The following is a 20000-nucleotide window of genomic DNA, read 5'->3' on the forward strand; positions in this document are numbered from 1 at the left end:
GCGAAGAAGAGGCTATGCAGCAACTGAAACAAATACATAAGGTTGCAGTGTGACTTACGAGAGATACAAACTCAATCAATCATTTCGTCTTTTCGTTGTTGTTTTTCAGTGTTTTAGTCGCCCGTTATCAACAGTATATGTTGAAAAGCAAGACACTCGAGTGATGGGTACACACGGATTGTGCAAATGATATAACCACTAGTGTCTACATCTCTTTTGTAGCTCCACCTTCTAGTTTGCTGACTGTAGGTCGATGCCCTGTCATCAACTTCAAACCAAGCGGCGACCAGTGAGGCCAAATCTGACTACGTTTGGTTACTCGAGTAACATGTGGTGTACGTCTATAGCATGTGCAAGGCATGCGCAAAGTCAAAAGGCCGACATCACCCTCATCTTAATGATTCGGTAAGCAACATTTTATGACGAATAAATAACCCAATTTTTATCCAGGATTTCTACTGGTAGAATCACTCTCTGAACAGTGGTAGCATATATCAATCCTTCGATGAAGGAGACAATCAGTTTGCATTTGACACACGATACCTGCGATCAGAATCACCTTGGTTTGTATTAAAACTAGATCTACAAAACATTTAAAACTTAAGTCCAATGAAGGAATTCATTTTATTACCTCGTCTGGCAGGTCTGTTTATCTTGATGCAGTTGGTGGTCCAAGCAGTGTGGCTGATGCTCAAAGTGATACAGCAAGTGTAGCAGGTGAAGAGTATCATACAGTGAAACATGATATGTCCGACAGTGGGGAATCAAATTTTTCAAGAGCAGATAAAACAGAACAGAACGAGACGGTGATACCAGAAAGTAAGACCCACAGTTTGTCAATCTTACAGGTCAATCTGTAGGGTTTCCAGCTTTGTTTGTTCTCTCCATTGAAGGTAATGGAAATGAAACAGACACCACTACAGGTGCATCAGACCTGTTTGAAAACTTTCTAATGGTAACACGATTAGCTGTTGCTAGATTTCCATTCCCATCAAGGTTCGTCTGTTCTGTCAAGAATTAGTAAGAGTCCTGCCAATTTAGCACTAACAGGGTACATACTCACCGATTCAGTCTGCTAGTTTCTGCATCTTGATATTTGTTGTTTGTTGTTGTGGCTAGAAAGCATGGGTTGCCATTGCAATGCTACGCTGATCACATTGACTACAGTCCAGAGAAAAAGCCAGGTAACGTACTGTACATACCAGCCATATTGTAGACATACACAATGGATCTTTGGTGAGTAATCAACTTTGTAAACCGATTGACCGCCTTAGAGGTAAGACCAGTTGGTTGCAGTCCTGCTTACAACAAAACCATAATATCTTTTCCAATGTGCGCACTCACGTGTCACTAATTCAATTAGTAAATTTTTTATAACAAATATGGTTTGATAGTAACTGCATCGGTCTTTTCTCAATACAAAGATTCCATTGTAAATATGCTTCATTCTTAACGTGTAGATGTAGTTAAGGATGGCTTGTTACAGTGATTCATGGGTCCAAACGTTGTTCTATGTAGGAAAAGGCATTCTTGATTTTCGTGATCGTTTTGTTTTCCTTGGTCATCTCATCTATGCTCTCCTACAAGGCAGGACTGTCATTGTACTAGGACGAGACGAGAGGTACAAGAAATCCAGCAGCAGGACACGAAATGTGTTCTGCCTGATCTCTGATTGTCTTTCTGATTGCAGCACGATAAGATCGGTTGTTCAGACGCTTTGGCTGTTTGTACCCGGTCACTCGAGGTATTTGCTTTGTCACTGACGAATGATGCCGATATCTAAAATTAACATTGAAATTGTATTTGGCAGCTATCAGCAAGTTATACCGTGGCACACAAAACGGCTACAGCTGAATGACTTATCTAAAATGAAGCTCGTTGGTCTGGAGAAGGCGAGGAAAACAAATCCATCTCTCTTGCCCTTATGTGTTAAGGTTCATATGTTGGATGATTTGCTCAAGGCCCTGTTGATTTTCATTGCTTCATTACAGCGTTATGTGACTGTTTTGGATTATGAGGTCGGGGAGCTGTGCACACCACCATACATGGTGAGAGGCATAGCTCAGAATGTGATCTTTTCAATTGCACACTGTTATTGCAGGGTCGTTTTGTTGACTCGATAGTCATGCGTCTGAAGCAGTGGAAGGTGGGAAATTTACAGTCATCTTTGTCATATGTACTGGTGTGTGTGTGTGTGTGTGTGTGTGTGTGTGTGTGTGTGTGTGTGTGTGTGTGTGTGTGTGTGTGTGCGTGCATGTACATGTAAGGCAGCCCGACCACCTAACTTAGTCTACCTCTAACATTTGTGTAGGTATACATGCATCATAATTCTTGGTAACTGACTGACTGACTGACTGACTGACTGACTGACTGACTGAACCAACAAAAAATGACCAACTACCTGTGTTCTTTATATTGACTCTAAAATTTTTGTTTTTCTGAACTTCGATTGTTTCATCTACAGAATGAAGATGCTTATATTGCTCACATTCACAGGTACCTACCAACACCTCGATCCCCACACACTTTCAATCTACAATTATTCGTTTGTATTTCAAGCGTGTTTCTAGAAATAGCCCAAAAAGCATTTCTCTTTTATCATTCATTTCTCATGAACCGATCAGCGAGTGCCTCAAAACGCATGAGGTCGTGATGGCACATCGTATTACCATAACCATCTCATGGTTCTTGTGTTGTAGTCCCATAACAGCACCTGATGGCTTTACAGGAGGCGACAAGCTGTCTCCAAAGGTCAGCAGCAACCAAGTACCAACTGTGTTTACACAATCGGTATCTCGCATTTGTGTATACATGCAGACAGCTACCAGCTACTTAGCAAAACTCGATGTCAAGGACGGAGATGCAGACATCGTGAAGGTGATATGAACTAAACCTCGTTGTCTATTTGGAATTATTAATTGAATTCGAACTATACTTTGTTGCTGTAGTATTTTGCTGAAATAATTTGCCAGCAACAGATGGCTGAACACGAAGGTAGGATGCAGAATTGCAGATGTTTGTATGTCAGTCAATCATGCAATTGTCGGGTGTTTGCAGACCCTGGCCCTCCGTTGATAAGGTTGGATCACAGAGCATGTCAAAAGTATCAAAATAGCAAACCTGGAAGGTGGCCACGACCATAACTCGAGTGCTGAATTGTGTTATCCGTAAGCTCATTTTATTGAAATTTGTTTGTTATATATTACTTTGATCAAATGAAATGCTTTACTACAATTGAATGAATAAATTGTTGATGATCTAGTCGACCCATGACCACTTCTACGTTTCCTATTAAAGTTGCAAAGTCGCAACGAGGTGCACTGCCGCATAGTAGACTTACATGTGATGACATATGGCTGATGTGGGCAATCGAGGGGACGTTGGTTAGATGCTTTGTGCACAAGTAAACACCATAAATATTGCACAGAGCAACCATATATTTTCCTCATTTCTCCCCGCTTATCATTTTGTCAACTTTTAATTTACCACAATCCAGAGGTTATTTGCATGACTGTGTGATTCTTGATGGCAATCTCTCAAGGTCGTACAAACAATTGAAGCTGACTAATAGTACAGACGACGACGACCTTATTATTGCAGTTATACCTTTAGTATATTCTTGCAATGGTTACTATGATTGAGCAGTTTTTATTTCTTGGCCTAAAAATCAATACAGGTGTTTCTCTAGACTTTGCCTACTGATGCTGTTTACTGTGTAATGAGCAGCTGCATGTTTGTCTTAGAGTGTTAGCTCGATCTCGCAGTAGAGATGCATGGATAAGGGATCGAAAGAGATGGCCGTCCCCTCTAGGCCACAATTAATGAGCGTGGCTATGCAAGCATAACCCCGCATCACTCCAACCCTACAAAGGTGTAGACACCAGCGTAGCGTCGAGGGGGGAATGGGGGGCTAATGGGGGAGGATATTGCCCCCAAACATTTTGAGCGTGTAACTTTGCTTGAAGCAGAACTCAAATTAATTAAGTTACTAAACAGTCCGCTTAGTCTTAGAGTAGTATGTTGACAATGACGTCGACTACCTCTTTGATAATACACATCATCATTTCAGTATGGTAGAACGAGCAGTGTCGAGGAGTCGTGGTGAAGTGCACATGCCCATGCTTGTTTTGCTACGCTATTCGACAATGGCAGAGTCAAAGAAGACCGCATCAAAAAGGGAGAATTCTAGTTTTTTTCAATTAATTAATTGTAGGGTCGACAACTCGATATTGACCAGGGAATGGAATCTCCAGCGGCTACCGATTTGCATGCACTAGTTCTATACTTAATTCCTCTACTTTGTGCTCAGGTTAGTCTAGCTAACTACGAAATGTTAGAATTGGCCAAAGCTGGTTTGCACTGATCACTAGTCTAGATTGTATTTTTGTCGAGATGCCATTTAATTTGACGATATCACAGCAAGCTTTGAAACCCTTTTGGCATGAACTGTAATTACCAGTGTTTCCACTCCCTTTAATTAATACGCACACTGACGGCACTCAGTCCTGCAGTTTATTTATAACCTGAAATCGATAATATATTTACTTATATATGTCTATACAAACTGCATGTGAGAGAAAAGTAAGAGTAGAAAATAGACGTGGCTTTGCAAGTGAAACATGGGCGTGGTTTGAAGTCTAATTTATTGCCCCCCAAACCTGAGGGACACCCTACCCTGGTGGACTGTGGAAACTGTGATTGATTATCAGCTAGGGTTCTCACACTCGCCCCTAACAACTTTGATCAATGACGCCATCAGACAAGTAGTGACGTCCACGCACCATTTCTCTGCATGAGAGAGAGCTAGAATTGCTCGTTTAGAGAAATACCAGGGGATGAACTACTATTTGATCAAATGCAGAACCAGATCCTCGTACTTGTAGTAGAGTCCCTCGGACTCTACTTATGGTTCTGAACCGCATAATTTCTACTGGATTTCGTCAAATAGGACGCCATGCATAGTTAATAGAACACTGACAGAACGCCATTCTAAAATGACTTAAAGCAACTTCGTGTAAATGCTTAATTTATATACGTGTAGCCAATCAAAAGCTTTGGAGGGTCGATCAGATGAAAATACCCGCAAGATGCATGAAACTTGAATTTTGGGAAGACTAAGCCGCGAGGAAGAGCAACCCCGAATCGTTTCTTTATTCTCTTCTGCCTCCTCCGGAAAGAGGAAAGAGATTTTCCTGCATTTTTTTATCTTTGCAAAGGGTGTGAGAAGAGTGGTGAGAGGTGTCTTTTCCGTCTCCTAGAGGAGAGCCGGAAGATCTAGAGAAAAGGCGAAGTGACGGAAGAAACTCTGCATTTCTTTTTCATTGTGGATGATTTAGCGCGTATCAGATAGCACAACAGCCAGCCAGTTTGAACTGTAACAATCGACATCTAATGCAGATCGACGATGCAAGGGCATGTGCTCAATTAATTAAGAAGTTCCGTTCTCTATTCTAACTTCTACCGTTTTCTGCCGTGTCGTCAGACAACTCTGCCAGAAGAGATGGAAGACAATAAACGCGCTTTACTTGATGCCCAAAATTGGCAATTGATCCCAAAAGTGACGAGGCGAGGAGAGAAGGCGACAGACAGACTTTCAACCTTTCATTCAGGAAAATGACAACTCCTAGGATTTTGGGTCACGCGCTGGTGGATTAGATTAGATACAGTACCGTGAAGACCAGTAGTGACACTCTAGCAGCAACAACAGACAATAGTGACCATCTGTGATACCACCCATTCTCAAGTGCTACGCGGATGTTTCGTGTTAAATGTAATTTAGTGGAGTGAACTTGTGCAGCTTGTCGGCTCTAGCAATTTTGCTATCTCATCAACAACACTTTCCTCGCTTAGGATCACTCCTATCTGCTGTAGGTACCACATTGTTTGATGAGGAGTACGGAAAATTGTGTGTGATCCGTGGGTGAGACAGCTGATTGCCACTCGGTAAGAAGCGCTGCTACTTATAGCGAACCTTTCTGGCACATTTTAGTTGTTCAACAATCGACGTACGTCATGAATATTGTTCTCGTTGTTGTGTTTTTGACTTGCTCGACGCTCCCTCTTTGTTGTTCAAAGCCCAAAAAGCATGATGTATGTCATCCTGGCCGAGATGGCGTGAACGGTCGAGACGGTAGAGATGGAACGCCTGGGATATGCGTCGAACAACCAGGACAAGAAAAGGAGATTGCAAAGCTGAGAAAGGAGGTGAGGAAAAAGCAGTAATTTCTTGGTCACAAAATCAACAATGTTCTCTATTTGATAAGCTTGACAAACTCACCGATTCAGTCATTAGAATGTCTTCCCTTCCATCTGGTACTCGCATCTGCGCTCCAGGTAGCTATATGGCATTGGGCTTCTGTCTACCTAAATCACCATCACCCTACGTTGATCACGCTTATTGTCCGTCTGGCTTCGCGCTGTCCAGAGGAGTCTGCTACCGTTGGCCTTCACCTCAATGTCAAACTCAAAACCTCGCTAACGCTGACAGTATATGCAAAGCGCTAAAAGGACGGTTGTGTGCTGTTCCAGAGTTGGACCGTTTGGCGGGCACAGGGTGTAATTTCGACTCTGCGGGCAGCTGGGCTTTACTGGGTGTTCAGTACAGTACTACGTACAGTCAAGTGTATGGTTACTGTCTCAGAGATGACAACACCCACACCGCAGCACTCAATGACTCAATGACTCAATCGTCTACGGACGACGTGCTAACTATTGCCTGGTGTAATGCAGTGACGTCTCTCGCACCGGAGGCTCAGAGTAACATCAAAGCAGGAGTGATATGCTGCAAGACCTGAGACTCGCTTCAGTAGCAATTTCCGCCGCCGGACATTAGTTAATTCATTACAATTCGTTCTCTACGATGCAGTAGCTAAGAACTTTACTTCTAGATCGCTGTAAGTGTATGCAAGCTACCTATTTCGCGGGTAACTTGCAGTGGCGGAGTTGTAAACTGTAAACGTGGGCATGTCTGTATACAAATATAGCGTAAAAACAACATTGTCGACACGGGTCGGACCTGAGAGTGATACCACTCCTCTACACTGGATTTAATTGAGGACGCATGCGTAGGCTCTATCTCGATCGCGACGCAAGGAGAAGATAAAGTAACGAAAGCGAGACGAACGAGCACTCCCTAGATGGGACGTGCCGTTTGTAGCCTCTTAATTAGTACAAACTCAACAAAACAAACGTACATGATGTGTATTCGTGCTAACAGTCAACCCAAAACCGGATGCAGGTCCTGGCCTGTCAAACCAACTGCTGGAGCTCCCGGATGCACCACCGTTCGCCACGACGAATTCGAATGTTTGTGAGCTTTCGTTGCTCGCCCTAATGAAGACGCTCTGCAATGCAATAGTGCATGTGCACTTTAGAAATGAAACTGAAAAACGGATGCGTGAGACCGTGTCTAGTCTAAGAACAGATAACCAGTCGTTCTTCTCAGCCCCCTAGCGGTTGCTAAAGAGGTCTAGTCTACCGTCCATTGCAGAACCGGATGTAGGATGGTCTTCGGCAGTCTGTGCACGGACCCCGTATTTCTCTACATACAAAAGAGAACTGGGTGTCTGGGTGTCCGTGTATTCGTGTAGGTAAGAATCGCAGGCGAGTCACTGAAATTTGCGTGCTCCATGATTCCGCCTCCACTCGCGCGCGAATTTCTCTGGAATGGTGCGTCGCAGCTACAAAAATTTAAAAGTCCATTCGAGACGGTACGCACCGGGCGTGTCGTTTATTGTCGAAAAGGCAAGATATCTTTACGGTGTACCTGCATTTATGGGCCTTCAAAAACATTACCTCCGTTCGCTCGTTTATACGAGCGTCGAATAGCTGCCACGTTCCATACGCACTGTTCCCCGCAACGGCAGCAACGTCTTCGAAGTGACGACGTTCAACGGGACTGGCTACAAGCCGAGACGTGACTTGGTATAGCCTTGGCCTCGCAAGCCAGGCTCTTCGGCGCAGTCGCTGAGCTAACCGCACGTGAATCACACGAGGAGGAGGAGCTTTTACCGGAATTGCTCCAGCGCGAGAAGAGCCTGGTCGCTTTCGAGAACGTCATAGTGACGTGGGACCCCCGATCCGGTTTCATAGCTTGCATAAGGCTAATTCTATTAGAATAGCCTCGTTCAAGGCCTTCATTGTAGGGAAAGTCAGTGACTCCGCCCAAACTCGCCTGTACTTCCTAGAGTTCTTCCGTCTTTCTTTTTGCTTACCGTAATGAGCAGCTGCAAGTTTAAGCTAAGAAGACATGGCCATCTCCGTAAGTACTATAGCTAAAATGCGTGGAAAATAAATCGTCAATTAACAAAACACCCAACGATTTTACTGCAGAAGGCTCCGGTGTAAGAAACCTGAATGAAGCAAGTATAACACGGGCAATTTAATTAACAATTCGGATGCCTCCCTACTAAATATAGGTCACATGCACTAAGGGACCGTCCGTAATTACTGATAGTTTTCACAGAACGAAGTCCAAAGTAACCAGACCCCACCACCCACCCCCTACTCTTTTTTAGCTGAAAATATTGATGGCCACTGCACCAATTTTTTAATATTACAAAGTATAATAACATTGTATATTTCACACACAATGGGCCGTGCTCACAGAGCTATTGCCTTTATTATTAAATATACCACGGAAGATACCGTCAGCTGTTTAGTGCGTAATCATGTTTGAATAAACACTGGTACAACTACAACCAAGAGAACTTTTCATAAGGAAGTAAAAGGCATTAACAAAGCATAAGTAGACACAGTACAATCCACGGTACAGAGCAAACATTCACGCTGAAGTATAATAGTTTACTTCTTTCTTGGGCGACCTCTGGCCATTGTGTGGCCCTCCTTCTGCTTATGCTGGGTAAGTTGATAGTATGATGAAAACGCTGCACCACAGCCATCAAAGGTACAGCGATGGCAAACCCGTTTACTGGCAGATTTCTCAAAGAAGGTTTGCCTGTTTGCCTGTTTGCTCCACATGGCTCTAGCAGAGGCGTCGCTGGACGTCCAAAATTGGGGGGGCCAGCGCTAGGATTATTGTCTATTGTCAATTGTCTAGACGGCCACGCCTACTAATATTGGGGGCCATGGCCCACCCAGGCCCCTATTGAGCGACGCCTCTGGCTCTAGAGTCCACAGTGCTTCAATTACAGCGTAGTATCCAGAGTCAGCTGACAGAGACTTCTCGAAGAACGGTTTCTACTTTGCTAACTTCCCGAACAACGTCGTCGGCACAGACATTCCGTTCACGGATTTTGCTACATTTTAGGTCCCAGATTTTTTGGGGAGGTTAGCGAGCCGCACTTTCCACCTCAACTCTCAAGCCTTCAACAATGACCCACACATATTACAGGCGTGATCTCGTCGAAACTCAGACGCAGAACCTCACCAAGCACGCGTATGATCATCGTCAAGTGATGACACTTCCGCGGCACAGCCCATGGCACGTGCACATGTTATCGCTAACAGTGACATGTTGCTCAAATGCTCGCATGTGGTACACGTGCAGTCTGGTGTTGCGCACAGAGTCGCGAGCAAGTAGTATGACTAACGACGAGTTTAATACGTGAGTCGCATCCACAAAGTAGAAAATAGTAGACTGATTTTAATTAATCATATACTCTACTACTCTACTATTAGAAATCAATGCATCAACACGGGATTCAATATTTTTCACTTCGTCCTGGCCCCCAACCCACCACCCAGGTTCGAAATACTTTCGTTCTGCGAAAACTATCGGTAATTACGGACGGCCCCTAGGCGCGTAGAGAACAACAAATGCACTAGGTACGACAGTTACGACTAGATACGCATAACTATTACCCCGCATCAATCAAATCCCACTCTTAGCTAATTAGATAGGATGTCGAAATGATAGATTATCAGCTAGGATTTTCAAGACTCGCAAACAACAAGTCTAGTGACGTCGACGGGCACCCATTTCGCGCGGAAGGCGGAAAGGGGTCTGGCTACGCGAGACTACCGTGTATACTCTAGCGACGACTGCGCACCACTCCCCTGCATGAGAGAGCAGCTACAGTAAAGACACTAAAATTAAGTTGCACTCTGAAGGCGTTTCAGTGAGCTACTTTTGGTAGCAAGTGACAGACAAGACGTTGCGTAATTTTGTCATACCATTGCAGTTCACTAGATATCTGAAGGTGTACACTGTCTAGACAGTACTGTACCAACTGAGTGGCTTCAACACATTGTCAAAGCTACCACTACCACTACCTCTACCACTACCTCTACCACTACCTTTACCACTACCGCTACCACTACCACTACCATGATCGCTTTTACTACAATAATTGTTGTATTACCATCACCAACTGTTGCGTTAGAGTGGTTTTAGTTGTCCGTCTTCCCGTACCACATATCAGGTCTGCAGATAGGAACCATTCAATTACGTAGGCGCCCTTAAAACACGTGTCTGTTTCAAAACTTAATTTTAGTAATTAGAGCATCCTCGGACCTGCAAGTATACTGTATTACATCTTTTCCGGAAAGCTTGAAAGAAGTACTATCCGATAATTATGCATGGTTTCTAAATGTTGTGAGAAAGCTGGCCACACTCGAATACCATTCTTCTCTTTAATCGTGCACACCTACGGTCTCTTGTTATATCTTCACTCGTCAAAATGCAGCTCTGTATATCACTGTATCAGCCAACGTATGGTATCCTAATTTAGCTAAGGAAGATAGATGATCTAGACGTTTCTGCAGAAAGCCTCTCGTTTGTTCAACAGTCGATCGGATCAACATGATGACCGTTGTTCCTTTTGTTGTGTATTTAGTTTGCTAATTTTTTCTTAGCTCTGCTATGTGTGAGTTTCGATCTGGTGCTCGTATCTGCGCTCCAGGCAGCTACATGGCTTTGGGCTTCTGTCTGCCTAAATCACCATCACTCTACATTTACCACAATACTTGTCCGGAAGACTTCACCCTGTACAGAGGTGTCTGCTACCGTTGGCCTTCACCTCAATGTCAAACTCAAGACGTCGTGACAGCTGACAATATATGCCAAGGACTCAATGGCCGGTTGTGTACAGTTCCTGAGGTGGACCGTTTGGAGGGCACAGGATGCAATTTCGACTTTGCAGGCAGCTGGGCTTTACTGGGTCTTACAACTAACTCGTATATAAACCAAGTCTTCGGGTATTGTTTCAGAGATGACTACAGCTACACCGAGACACACGGAGTGGCTCGACCGTCCATCGATAACGGGGTAACTATCGCCTGGTGTAATGCAGTGTCGGCTCTCTCAGCGGACGCTCAGAGTAACATCAAAGCAGGAGTGATAGGCTGTAGGACGTGATCGCGTCCTCGGTAGAACAAACGAACTGTCACGTTTTTACGTTGACTCGCAATAGTGTTCTCTAGAGACAATAAAGTCTGCAACTAACACGTCAACAATTGTCACGTGTATAAATTGATTGTTTTCACTGAGTATTACGTACAAGAGTCTCTAGACATTAAAATCTAGAGGGGAGCACTGCACGTACTAGAGTGTAACAAGATTCTACATCCCAAAACAAAGTTTTGATGCTAATTTTTCTCAGTAAAGTATACTTCACACGATAAGGCTGAGACGGTGCTAGACTCGTCGCGGTCATGTGCGTACGTTAAGTTTTGTTCGAGGCCCCGGATTGGTTTAGGTCAGACACACAAACGATGCAATTGTTTTTCAATACGCTCCTGAACTACCTACTGTACACCATTGAAACGCTACAACAAACAGACGAGAAGAAAAGTCCTACGGTGGAATTTAATAACGTGCGTCTCGATTTGCAGCAAACTATTAACCCGAGGCGTGCATCCGCTAGGGTTACAGTAACACCGCTGTAAAACGATTCGACGTCCGACTCAACGGCCGGATGTGGGTGGGTCGATAGACGGATGTGGACGTCACTATCTACTCCGCGTAGGTTCTCTGTTATGGTATCGGTTATGTGGCAGGCCTGAACCTAGTTGTCAGTCTACCCTCTGTTCTACACGTAACGTTAATGTGTACCAGTAAATCTGTCCACCCAAACCAACCCCACCACTTTGATCAAATGCAGAAGCAAATCCTCTCACTTGTAGTACCCATAATTTTCAACCGCTTTCTACCGGATTTCGTCAATTATGACGTCACGCGAGCTTTAACAAAACGACATTCTAAAATGACTGAAAACAAATTCGTGTAAATGCTTAATTTATAAACGTGTAACCAATTAAAAAGCTTGGAGGGTCGATCAGATGAAAATAACCGCAAGATGCATGAAACTTGAATTTGGGTAAACCATGTGTACCAAGCCGCAAGGAAAACCAATGGTAACCCTGAATCTCTAAATAAGCCATATTTATTAATTTAATGCCCACTAGTCGCCCCAGTCTTAACGCGCGCGCGAGGTGCAGAAAGGAGGTGTTGCCCGCAAGCGAAAGTGCGGGTACTTTTGGTTGCAAGCACCGCCCCCTCTTCGCTCCCCGCGCGCGCGCTAAGAGGGACTGTGCAGTGTGGGAAAATTCTCAGATCTTAATTAAGACCCCGGGCACTTACAAACATGGAACTGGTACCTCTCGAACGCACGTGACAAAGTGGAGACATTGGTGTATTCAAACAGATAGAATGACGCTCGGATAGGTTAGAACGAGCAGCTTCCGGAATATTACATATGTAGACTCCATCCCAGTGTGACGTGGCCCATTCTATTTTAGTTAAAGAGTAAATCGCATTACCTTAATTGCATTTCTACGGAAACGTGAGACAGCCAATTAGTTGTCACTGACTCCTTCAAAGTCAGAAACAAAGATCTTCTCGTTTTCAGAGCTCGAGGAGTCATTGTTACTTATTTCTATCACTAGCCTCTCTACCGCTTGTTCTACAATGCCATCACGGGTTCTCTAGAATGCGACTCTACTTCCCTAATTACATGGTCAACGCACTTCTTCCACTTCTCAGCGGTCACGTTTTGGATTCCTTCCTTGGCCAACCTCTCAATTGCTGCCATTGTGAAGTACTTGTTGTTTGCTGCAGCATAGCCTTTCACTTGTGCCCATACGAGTTCTATCGGATGTAGTTCGCAATGACCAACTGGAAGTCGAAGAACTTCGTGGCCCTTCTCGGTCGTGACACCGTCTGTCGATCAGGTATGTGCTCTGTGAGTTACTTGCTTTAATAAGCATGAAGATTTCTGCGTTGAGCATTTTTGTCGTATGAGATGTTGTGACTGTCCAAATTAAATAGTCCATCATTGCCTTCTTTGTAGGAATTTTTCTACCACACTCACAGCTATTAGGTATTTGGTATTGTCAAGGACGACGACAGAGCGAGGAGGACAGTTGGGGATGAGCTTCTTCTCAAACCACTCCATGTAGTGTTTGTATTCATCTCCTGGTGGTAGTCTCCAGTTCCAGTTTTCCTCTAAAGACCGACTCTGCATCTGCAATCCATCCCTGTTCCCATCTAGTCTCGCGCAGCCAGACCCTCCCCCTTTTGACTTCCGATGGCGGGAAAGGGCCTGGTAAGATTCCTTTGATGTCTTGGTTCTGCCGACCCCAGCATTCCATGGGGCATAAAGACATAACGATGATATGTTAGTTGAGATAAGCGAGCAACTTATGGGAACGCTCTACTAATTAGTATCCGCATGTACAGCGAAGTTTTCGCTTCTGTTTCTGCTGCAGGTGCTACTGGACTTTGTTCTAGTTCAGTTGCTCTCACAGGTTGCGTGGCTGTCTGCTATAGGCATGGTAAGAGAAGCGCGCAGGTCGTCTCTTCTACGACAACATTGGCAGGTGAGTTGTTCTTGGGGAAATTGCATAGAGGTTCGTCATGCAGCCGCAGTGTTAGATCTAGCAACAGGACGAGCAGCTTCTAACTGTTTCCACCCCTGTCGTAGCACACTTTATTGGCTTTTGTACTGTCAAGTTCGGAAGTTGCGTGATCATGCACTTCGAATTTTCGTAGATGAGACGTACGGCACATGCTAGTTGTTGAATGCTGTTGGTTCCCGAAGAACAAATAACTCACCTGCCAATGTTGTCGTACAAGAAGACGATCTGCGCGCTTCTCTTATCATGTCTATATAACAGGCAGCCGCGCAACCTGTGAGAGCAACTGAACTAGACCAAAGTCCAAGAGCATCTGCATGCAGCAGAAACAGAGCGAAAACTTCGCTGTACATGTGGATACTTTTAGTAGTGCGTTCCCATCAGTTGCTCGCGTATCTCAATTAACATATCATCGTTATGCCTTTATGCCCCATGGAATGCTGGAGTCGGCAGAACCAAGACATCAAAGGAACCTTACCAGACCCTCTCGACGCCAAGAAAGTCAAAAGGGGAGAGGCTGGCTGCGCGAGACTAGTTCCCATTCTGCGTGAAGTATGATCAATCTACCACCTTTTCTGGAAGGAACACGTAAGCCGCCTTTGCCTCGATTTCTAACTTTACTGTCGAAATCTAACTTCCATTTTTGTACATCTTCAAACGACTGTCGATCAGTCAAGTCAAACGTAATGATACATCCAGCAGCTCCTCTATAGCAGACTCTAGTAAACTGTGCAGCTCTTTCTTGCCCTATAATGTACACTATCGGCCAATATAACAAGATGCATGATAAACTAATACCTTGAATATTCCACAGCTGTTCAAGTGATATCGATACAACCAAAGAATAACAAACACGAGTTAGTAATCTATGATATGAGTATCAATCAAATTCAAAGTTGGCAATGTGTATCAACACACAAGATTTATCAAGTAAAAATAATTTTAGTTCACTAATTAGTTAATTAATGCATACTGTAGGCAAAATTTTCAAAACAGCTTTTACTGATGTAAATGTCATAGTTATAACTTACCATCTAGAAAGAACAAACCTCTAGTTTGATTGTGTCTCCGTTTCTCTGTAAAACTTTCACAGTACGATCAACTACAACAAACGTTAATTAACCCAAAATATCGCTTTATCGATAATGAAACAGAAGTTTCTGTCTAGATATCTTCAGTACTGTATACCTCCGATGGTTAACTCGCACGTATCACTAAATCGGTTGTTCACGTAGCGCTCTACGAATGACGTCTTTCCAACCGGTGAGTTGCCCAACAGTACTACTTTGTACACGCGCTCCCTCTCCTTGTCTTCTGGAACAGCCATTGTATTTCTACAGTCTAATTGAATCACACAAGACAAACAGTGAAGACGCCCAGCATAGCAAGCACACGAGACCACGTGACCATTTAAAAATAGTCTACCGTTCTTTGTTTAATTAAATCAGAGTCTCTCTTTCAATGTTTTTACTTTTATATACAAAGTTTGAACAAATTTCTACGTTTTGACGAGCAAACTCAGTCGACTTTGGATTCCAGAATGTTTAGGTCCCGGATGTAAGTTTTATGGTTTTACGTTATGGCTTTCAAAAAGCCGCCACCAACTTCTGCGTCTCATTCTTCTGCTCACCATCCACATCCTCTCGTCCGTGACTTCATTCTCGTTGCTGAATTTTCGGAACAAGAAGGACCCAAGCCGTTGGTCAGAATAACAGAGTGGGCGGGGTCTTTAGTTATCCTCTTATTTGCCTTTACTCTCCAAAGCTAACGATTCCTGGCAATGCAGCAGGTGACTGTGACTTTGATCAAAATACATTCGCCGTGCGAATTATGGCTGTTGACTATCAAGCACAGAATAGGTACGAAGCGAAGCATGCAGGATGTATGAAATGTTAGACATAATGTTGGACATGCGCAGAGAAAATCATTTTAAGTTTGCCGTGGATACACAAGTAGTTCAGTCGGAAGAAGACGAACGAGTGTCCGCTCATGTTTATGTATGATTTGACAATTCAAGTTCATTCATTACATACTAATAATAATTAATTATAACACACACACACACACACACACACACACACACACACACACACACACACACACACACACACACACACACACACACACACACACACACAATTAGTTATAGACAGTATAAATATGGCCTGGTTTATGTATGCAGGTTCATCACTTTACACTGTATGATGTCTATGCACGTGGGTATGTGAGGCCGTTTTGTATGTGCTACGTCACTGGAGATCAACCGTACAAACATCCTATATACCCAGTTTCTAGTGGCCTTGCTCACTTTCATATGTACTTCTAGGAAACTCATGCTGAACTTTGAGGATATACGGAGACAATTCTCATATGTTTGTTCATCTTGTGCTTCAGAGAGTGGTGCTTTGTGATTCAAACTATTCACGATTATTAGGTTTCAGAAACGTTACATGTCACAAATTTGCGAGTGTTTGAAAGGGATTTGAAGAAGAGAATAGCTGATTTTAAACACTCTGAAAGTATATACGTACATAGGCTATGTATGTCAAACTCAACTTGTCGTAAATGTGTTTGTTTGTTGGTACAGAGTGTTTGCAAGACCAGATGACTACAATGTGTCAGCTTCAGATAAATGTTTGTATTAGATGTGTGTGTGTGTGTGTGTGGGTGTGTGTTGCAATAGCTCAGTTGGTTAGAGAGTCATCTTACAGAGTGTTTACAATTGGGACCTTGAAGAATCACAAGATCAAGTCACAGTGATGGTGAGCTATGGCTTAATTTCCTTAAGCAAGAAACTACGCACATTTGCTCTCAACTCAGGAGTATAAATGAGTGCCTAGTCATTGACTGGGGTCCTAAGCGGACATCGGCTGTGACGTGATATCAGCCACTGGGGTCTTGGTGAGAATTCGGTGCTCACACAACAGTTGGCTTCACAAGTCGGTGCTTCTGCGAGTACCTGGCTCGGCTCCAGGAGTTTGCTAGCGCCGGCCCAGAGTTAGCTGAGTAGCCTACAGGGTCCAGCTTAACAGCTGGGGGCGTGACCTCTGAGAGGCAGCTCCTGACATTTAGGATTTAGGATTTAGATGTGTGTGTGTGTGTGTGTGTGTGTGTGTGTGTGTGTGTGTGTGTGTGTGTGTGTGTGTGTGTGTGTGTGTGTGTGTGTCTGTACGATACCTTTAAAACTAGAACACACAAACACAACGAACACATGTGCACATGGACACACACACACACACACACACACACACACACACACACACACACACACACACACACACACACACACACACAAACACAAACACACACCTTTCCAGATTCATGTAATATAATATTATTACTACATGTTGCAAATTAAGCTATTGTTAGAAACAAACCAAATCGACAACAACAATTGCATCAAAAGTAGAACAAAGAAAACTAGAAATCTGAAGAATCTGTGCAACATAATAATGCCATTTCATATCAACGAGCTTAAGCCTTCAATGTTAGCCTACACACAGCATCCTTGCAATGAAGTTTGACCGTTTGACTTTGTCTTCTTTTTCTCTTGTTTCAATTCAAGCAACGGCAAATTGTTTCAATTCAAGCAACGACCCATCACATTCGTTATCACTTCTCTCTTCCACATCATTACCCACATCTTCAGCAATAAGAATATCAACCAAACGGCTAAAACACACCCATTACATTATCCAATTGAAAAACATTCTATTTGTCCATACTCCATAGATTGAGAGACAAGCTTGTTCTCTTTTACAGAAATAGCTATCCAATTGCTAAAACCATTGTCCTTGCTCATTGCATTTATCTCATCTATCGTAGCACATCTTTGCCCTAGATCAGACTGGAGATACCACAATAGTACATACAAGAGTGAATTGCATAAATGACGTGGACGTATTACCTTGTTTGCTAGTAGCAAACATGGTAGATTCTTGCCTCGATTTCTAACTATACTGTCGAGATCTAACTTCCATTTTCGTACATCTTTAAACGACTGTCGATCGGTCAAGTCAAACATAATGATACATCCAGCAGCTCCTCTATAGCAGGCGCTAGTAAACTGTGCAGCACTTTCTTGCCCTATAATGTACACTATCGACCAATATAACGAGATGCATGATCAACTAATACCTGTAATATCCCATAGCTGTTCAAGTGATATCGATACAACCAAAGAATAACAAACACGAGTTAGTAATCTATGATATGAGTATCAATCAAATTCAAAGTTGGCAATGTGTATCAACACACAAGATTTATCAAGTAAAAATATTTTAGTTCACTAATTAATTAATTAATGCATACTGTAGGCAAAATTTTCAAAACAGCATTTACTGATGTAAATGTCATACTGTAGTTATAACTTACCATCTAGAAAGAACAAACCTGTAGTTTGATTGTGTCTCCGTTTCTGTGTAAAACTTTCACAGCAAAATCAGCTACAACAAACGTTAATTAACCCAAAATATCGCTTTATCGATAATGAAACAGAAGTTCCTGTGTAGATATCTTCAGTACTGTATACCTGCGATGGTTAACTCGCACGTATCACGAAATCGGTTGTTCACGTAGCGCTCTACGAATGACGTCTTTCCAACCGGTGAGTTGCCCAACAGTACTACCTTGTACACGCGCTCCCTCTCCTTGTCTTCTGGAACAGCCATTGTATTTCTACAGTCTAATTGAATCACACAAGACAAACAGTGAACGTAGCGAGCACACGAGACCACGTGACCATTTAAAAATAGTCTACCGTTCTTTGTTTAATTAAATCAGAGTCTCTCTTTCAATGTTTTTACTTTTATATACAAAGTTTGAACAAATTTCTACGTTTTGACGAGCAAACTCAGTCGACTTTGGATTCCAGAATGTTTAGGTCCCGGATGTAAGTTTTATGGTTTTACGTTATGGCTTTCAAAAAGCCGCCACCAACTTCTGCGTCTCATTCTTCTGCTCACCATCCACATCCTCTCGTCCGTGACTTCATTCTCGTTGCTGAATTTTCGGAACAAGAAGGACCCAAGCCGTTGGTCAGAATAACAGAGTGGGCGGGGTCTTTAGTTATCCTCTTATTTGCCTTTACTCTCCAAAGCTAACGATTCCTGGCAATGCAGCAGGTGACTGTGACTTTGATCAAAATACATTCGCCGTGCGAGTTATGGCTGTTGACTATCAAGCACAGAATAGGTACGAAGCGAAGCATGCAGGATGTATGAAATGTTAGACATAATGTTGGACATGCGCAGAGAAAATCATTTTAAGTTTGCCGTGGATACACAAGTAGTTCAGTCGGAAGAAGACGAACGAGTGTCTGCTCATGTTTATGTATGATTTGACAATTCAAGTTCATTCATTGCATACTAATAATAATTAATTATAATACACACACACACACACACACACACACACACACACACACACACACACACACACACACACACACACACACACACACACACACACACACACACACAATTAGTTATAGACAGTATAAATATGGCCTGGTTTATGTATGCAGGTTCATCACTTTACACTGTATGATGTCTATGCACGTGGGTATGTGAGGCCGTTTTGTATGTGCTACGTCACTGGAGATCAACCGTACAAACATCCTATATACCCAGTTTCTAGTGGCCTTGCTCACTTTCATATGTACTTCTAGGAAACTCATGCTGAACTTTGAGGATATACGGAGACAATTCTCATATGTTTGTTCATCTTGTGCTTCAGAAAGTGGTGCTTTGTGATTCAAACTATTCACGATGACTAGGTTTCAGAAACGTTACATGTCACAAATTTGCGAGTGTTTGAAAGGGATTTGAAGAAGAGAATAGCTGATCTTAAACACTCTGAAAGTATATACGTACATAGGCTATGTATGTCAAACTCAACTTGTCGTAAATGTGTTTGTTTGTTGGTACAGAGTGTTTGCAAGACCAGATGACTACAATGTGTCAGCTTCAGATAAATGTTTGTATTAGATGTGTGTGTGTGTGTGTGTGTGTGTGTGTGTGTGTGTGTGTGTGTGTGTGTGGGGGGGGGGTGTGTGTTGCAATAGCTCAGTTGGTTAGAGAGTCATCTTACAGAGTGTTTACAATTGGGACCTTGAAGAATCACAAGATCAAGTCACAGTGATGGTGAGCTATGGCTTAATTTCCTTAAGCAAGAAACTACGCACA

At 43.1% G+C, this 20000-nt stretch overlaps 5 protein-coding genes and 1 long non-coding RNA gene across 7 annotated transcripts in view; 4 read left to right on the top strand and 2 right to left on the bottom strand.

The window, feature by feature from the left end:
- Positions 1–3446, top strand: part of LOC134197733 (guanine nucleotide exchange protein SMCR8-like) — a 5544-nt gene extending 2098 nt beyond the window's left edge. Inside the window, exons 12-31 of the mRNA XM_062667081.1 lie at positions 1–41; positions 110–167; positions 223–289; positions 348–405; positions 466–563; positions 644–819; positions 894–923; positions 979–1051; positions 1120–1184; positions 1519–1621; positions 1691–1744; positions 1811–1934; positions 1992–2048; positions 2102–2146; positions 2465–2496; positions 2560–2646; positions 2700–2751; positions 2818–2877; positions 2949–2994; positions 3058–3446. The exon at positions 1–41 is cut by the window's left edge and continues 26 nt beyond it. Of these exons, the coding sequence (XP_062523065.1) occupies positions 1–41; positions 110–167; positions 223–289; positions 348–405; positions 466–563; positions 644–819; positions 894–923; positions 979–1051; positions 1120–1184; positions 1519–1621; positions 1691–1744; positions 1811–1934; positions 1992–2048; positions 2102–2146; positions 2465–2496; positions 2560–2646; positions 2700–2751; positions 2818–2877; positions 2949–2994; positions 3058–3143 (1412 nt within the window). The 3' untranslated portion in view covers positions 3144–3446. The remainder of the gene's footprint in view (positions 42–109; positions 168–222; positions 290–347; positions 406–465; positions 564–643; positions 820–893; positions 924–978; positions 1052–1119; positions 1185–1518; positions 1622–1690; positions 1745–1810; positions 1935–1991; positions 2049–2101; positions 2147–2464; positions 2497–2559; positions 2647–2699; positions 2752–2817; positions 2878–2948; positions 2995–3057) is intronic.
- Positions 3447–5463: 2017 nt separating this feature from the next.
- LOC134197591 (uncharacterized) lies at positions 5464–7002 on the top strand. The gene is made up of 2 exons (XM_062666938.1): positions 5464–6204; positions 6264–7002. The coding sequence occupies exons 1-2, from the start codon at positions 6013–6015 to the stop codon at positions 6792–6794; spliced, it is 723 nt and encodes a 240-aa protein (XP_062522922.1). The 5' UTR covers positions 5464–6012; the 3' UTR covers positions 6795–7002.
- Positions 7003–14306: 7304 nt separating this feature from the next.
- LOC134197574 (ras-related protein Rab-32-like) lies at positions 14307–15318 on the bottom strand. The gene is made up of 5 exons (XM_062666922.1): positions 15241–15318; positions 15004–15156; positions 14865–14917; positions 14614–14629; positions 14307–14562 (listed from the first exon to the last, which is right to left on the bottom strand). Exons 2-5 carry the CDS (start codon positions 15140–15142, stop codon positions 14318–14320), a joined length of 453 nt encoding a protein of 150 aa, XP_062522906.1. The 5' UTR covers positions 15143–15156; positions 15241–15318; the 3' UTR covers positions 14307–14317.
- Positions 15319–15394: 76 nt separating this feature from the next.
- Positions 15395–17247, top strand: LOC134197692 (guanine nucleotide exchange protein smcr8a-like). Its single transcript, XM_062667038.1, has 9 exons — positions 15395–15517; positions 15580–15674; positions 15734–15812; positions 15998–16080; positions 16142–16187; positions 16250–16334; positions 16403–16449; positions 16527–16577; positions 17185–17247. The coding sequence occupies exons 1-9, from the start codon at positions 15395–15397 to the stop codon at positions 17245–17247; spliced, it is 672 nt and encodes a 223-aa protein (XP_062523022.1).
- On the bottom strand, positions 17133–18667 carry LOC134197513 (ras-related protein Rab-7L1-like). The gene is made up of 7 exons (XM_062666851.1): positions 18575–18667; positions 18347–18499; positions 18208–18260; positions 17953–17968; positions 17723–17901; positions 17541–17662; positions 17133–17487 (listed from the first exon to the last, which is right to left on the bottom strand). Exons 2-7 carry the CDS (start codon positions 18483–18485, stop codon positions 17376–17378), a joined length of 621 nt encoding a protein of 206 aa, XP_062522835.1. The 5' UTR covers positions 18486–18499; positions 18575–18667; the 3' UTR covers positions 17133–17375.
- Positions 18668–19069: 402 nt separating this feature from the next.
- LOC134197617 (uncharacterized) lies at positions 19070–19859 on the top strand. 2 transcript variants are annotated; one of them, XR_009972687.1, is made up of 4 exons: positions 19070–19146; positions 19340–19422; positions 19484–19676; positions 19745–19859. It is a non-coding gene; the product is annotated as an uncharacterized LOC134197617 (long non-coding RNA). The 2 variants fall into 2 exon arrangements; XR_009972688.1 differs by having other exon boundaries at positions 19484–19763.
- Positions 19860–20000: the final 141 nt, after the last annotated feature.

This window comes from Corticium candelabrum, chromosome 22 (assembly GCF_963422355.1).
Source record: "Corticium candelabrum chromosome 22, ooCorCand1.1, whole genome shotgun sequence".
Lineage (NCBI taxonomy): Eukaryota > Metazoa > Porifera > Homoscleromorpha > Homosclerophorida > Plakinidae > Corticium > Corticium candelabrum.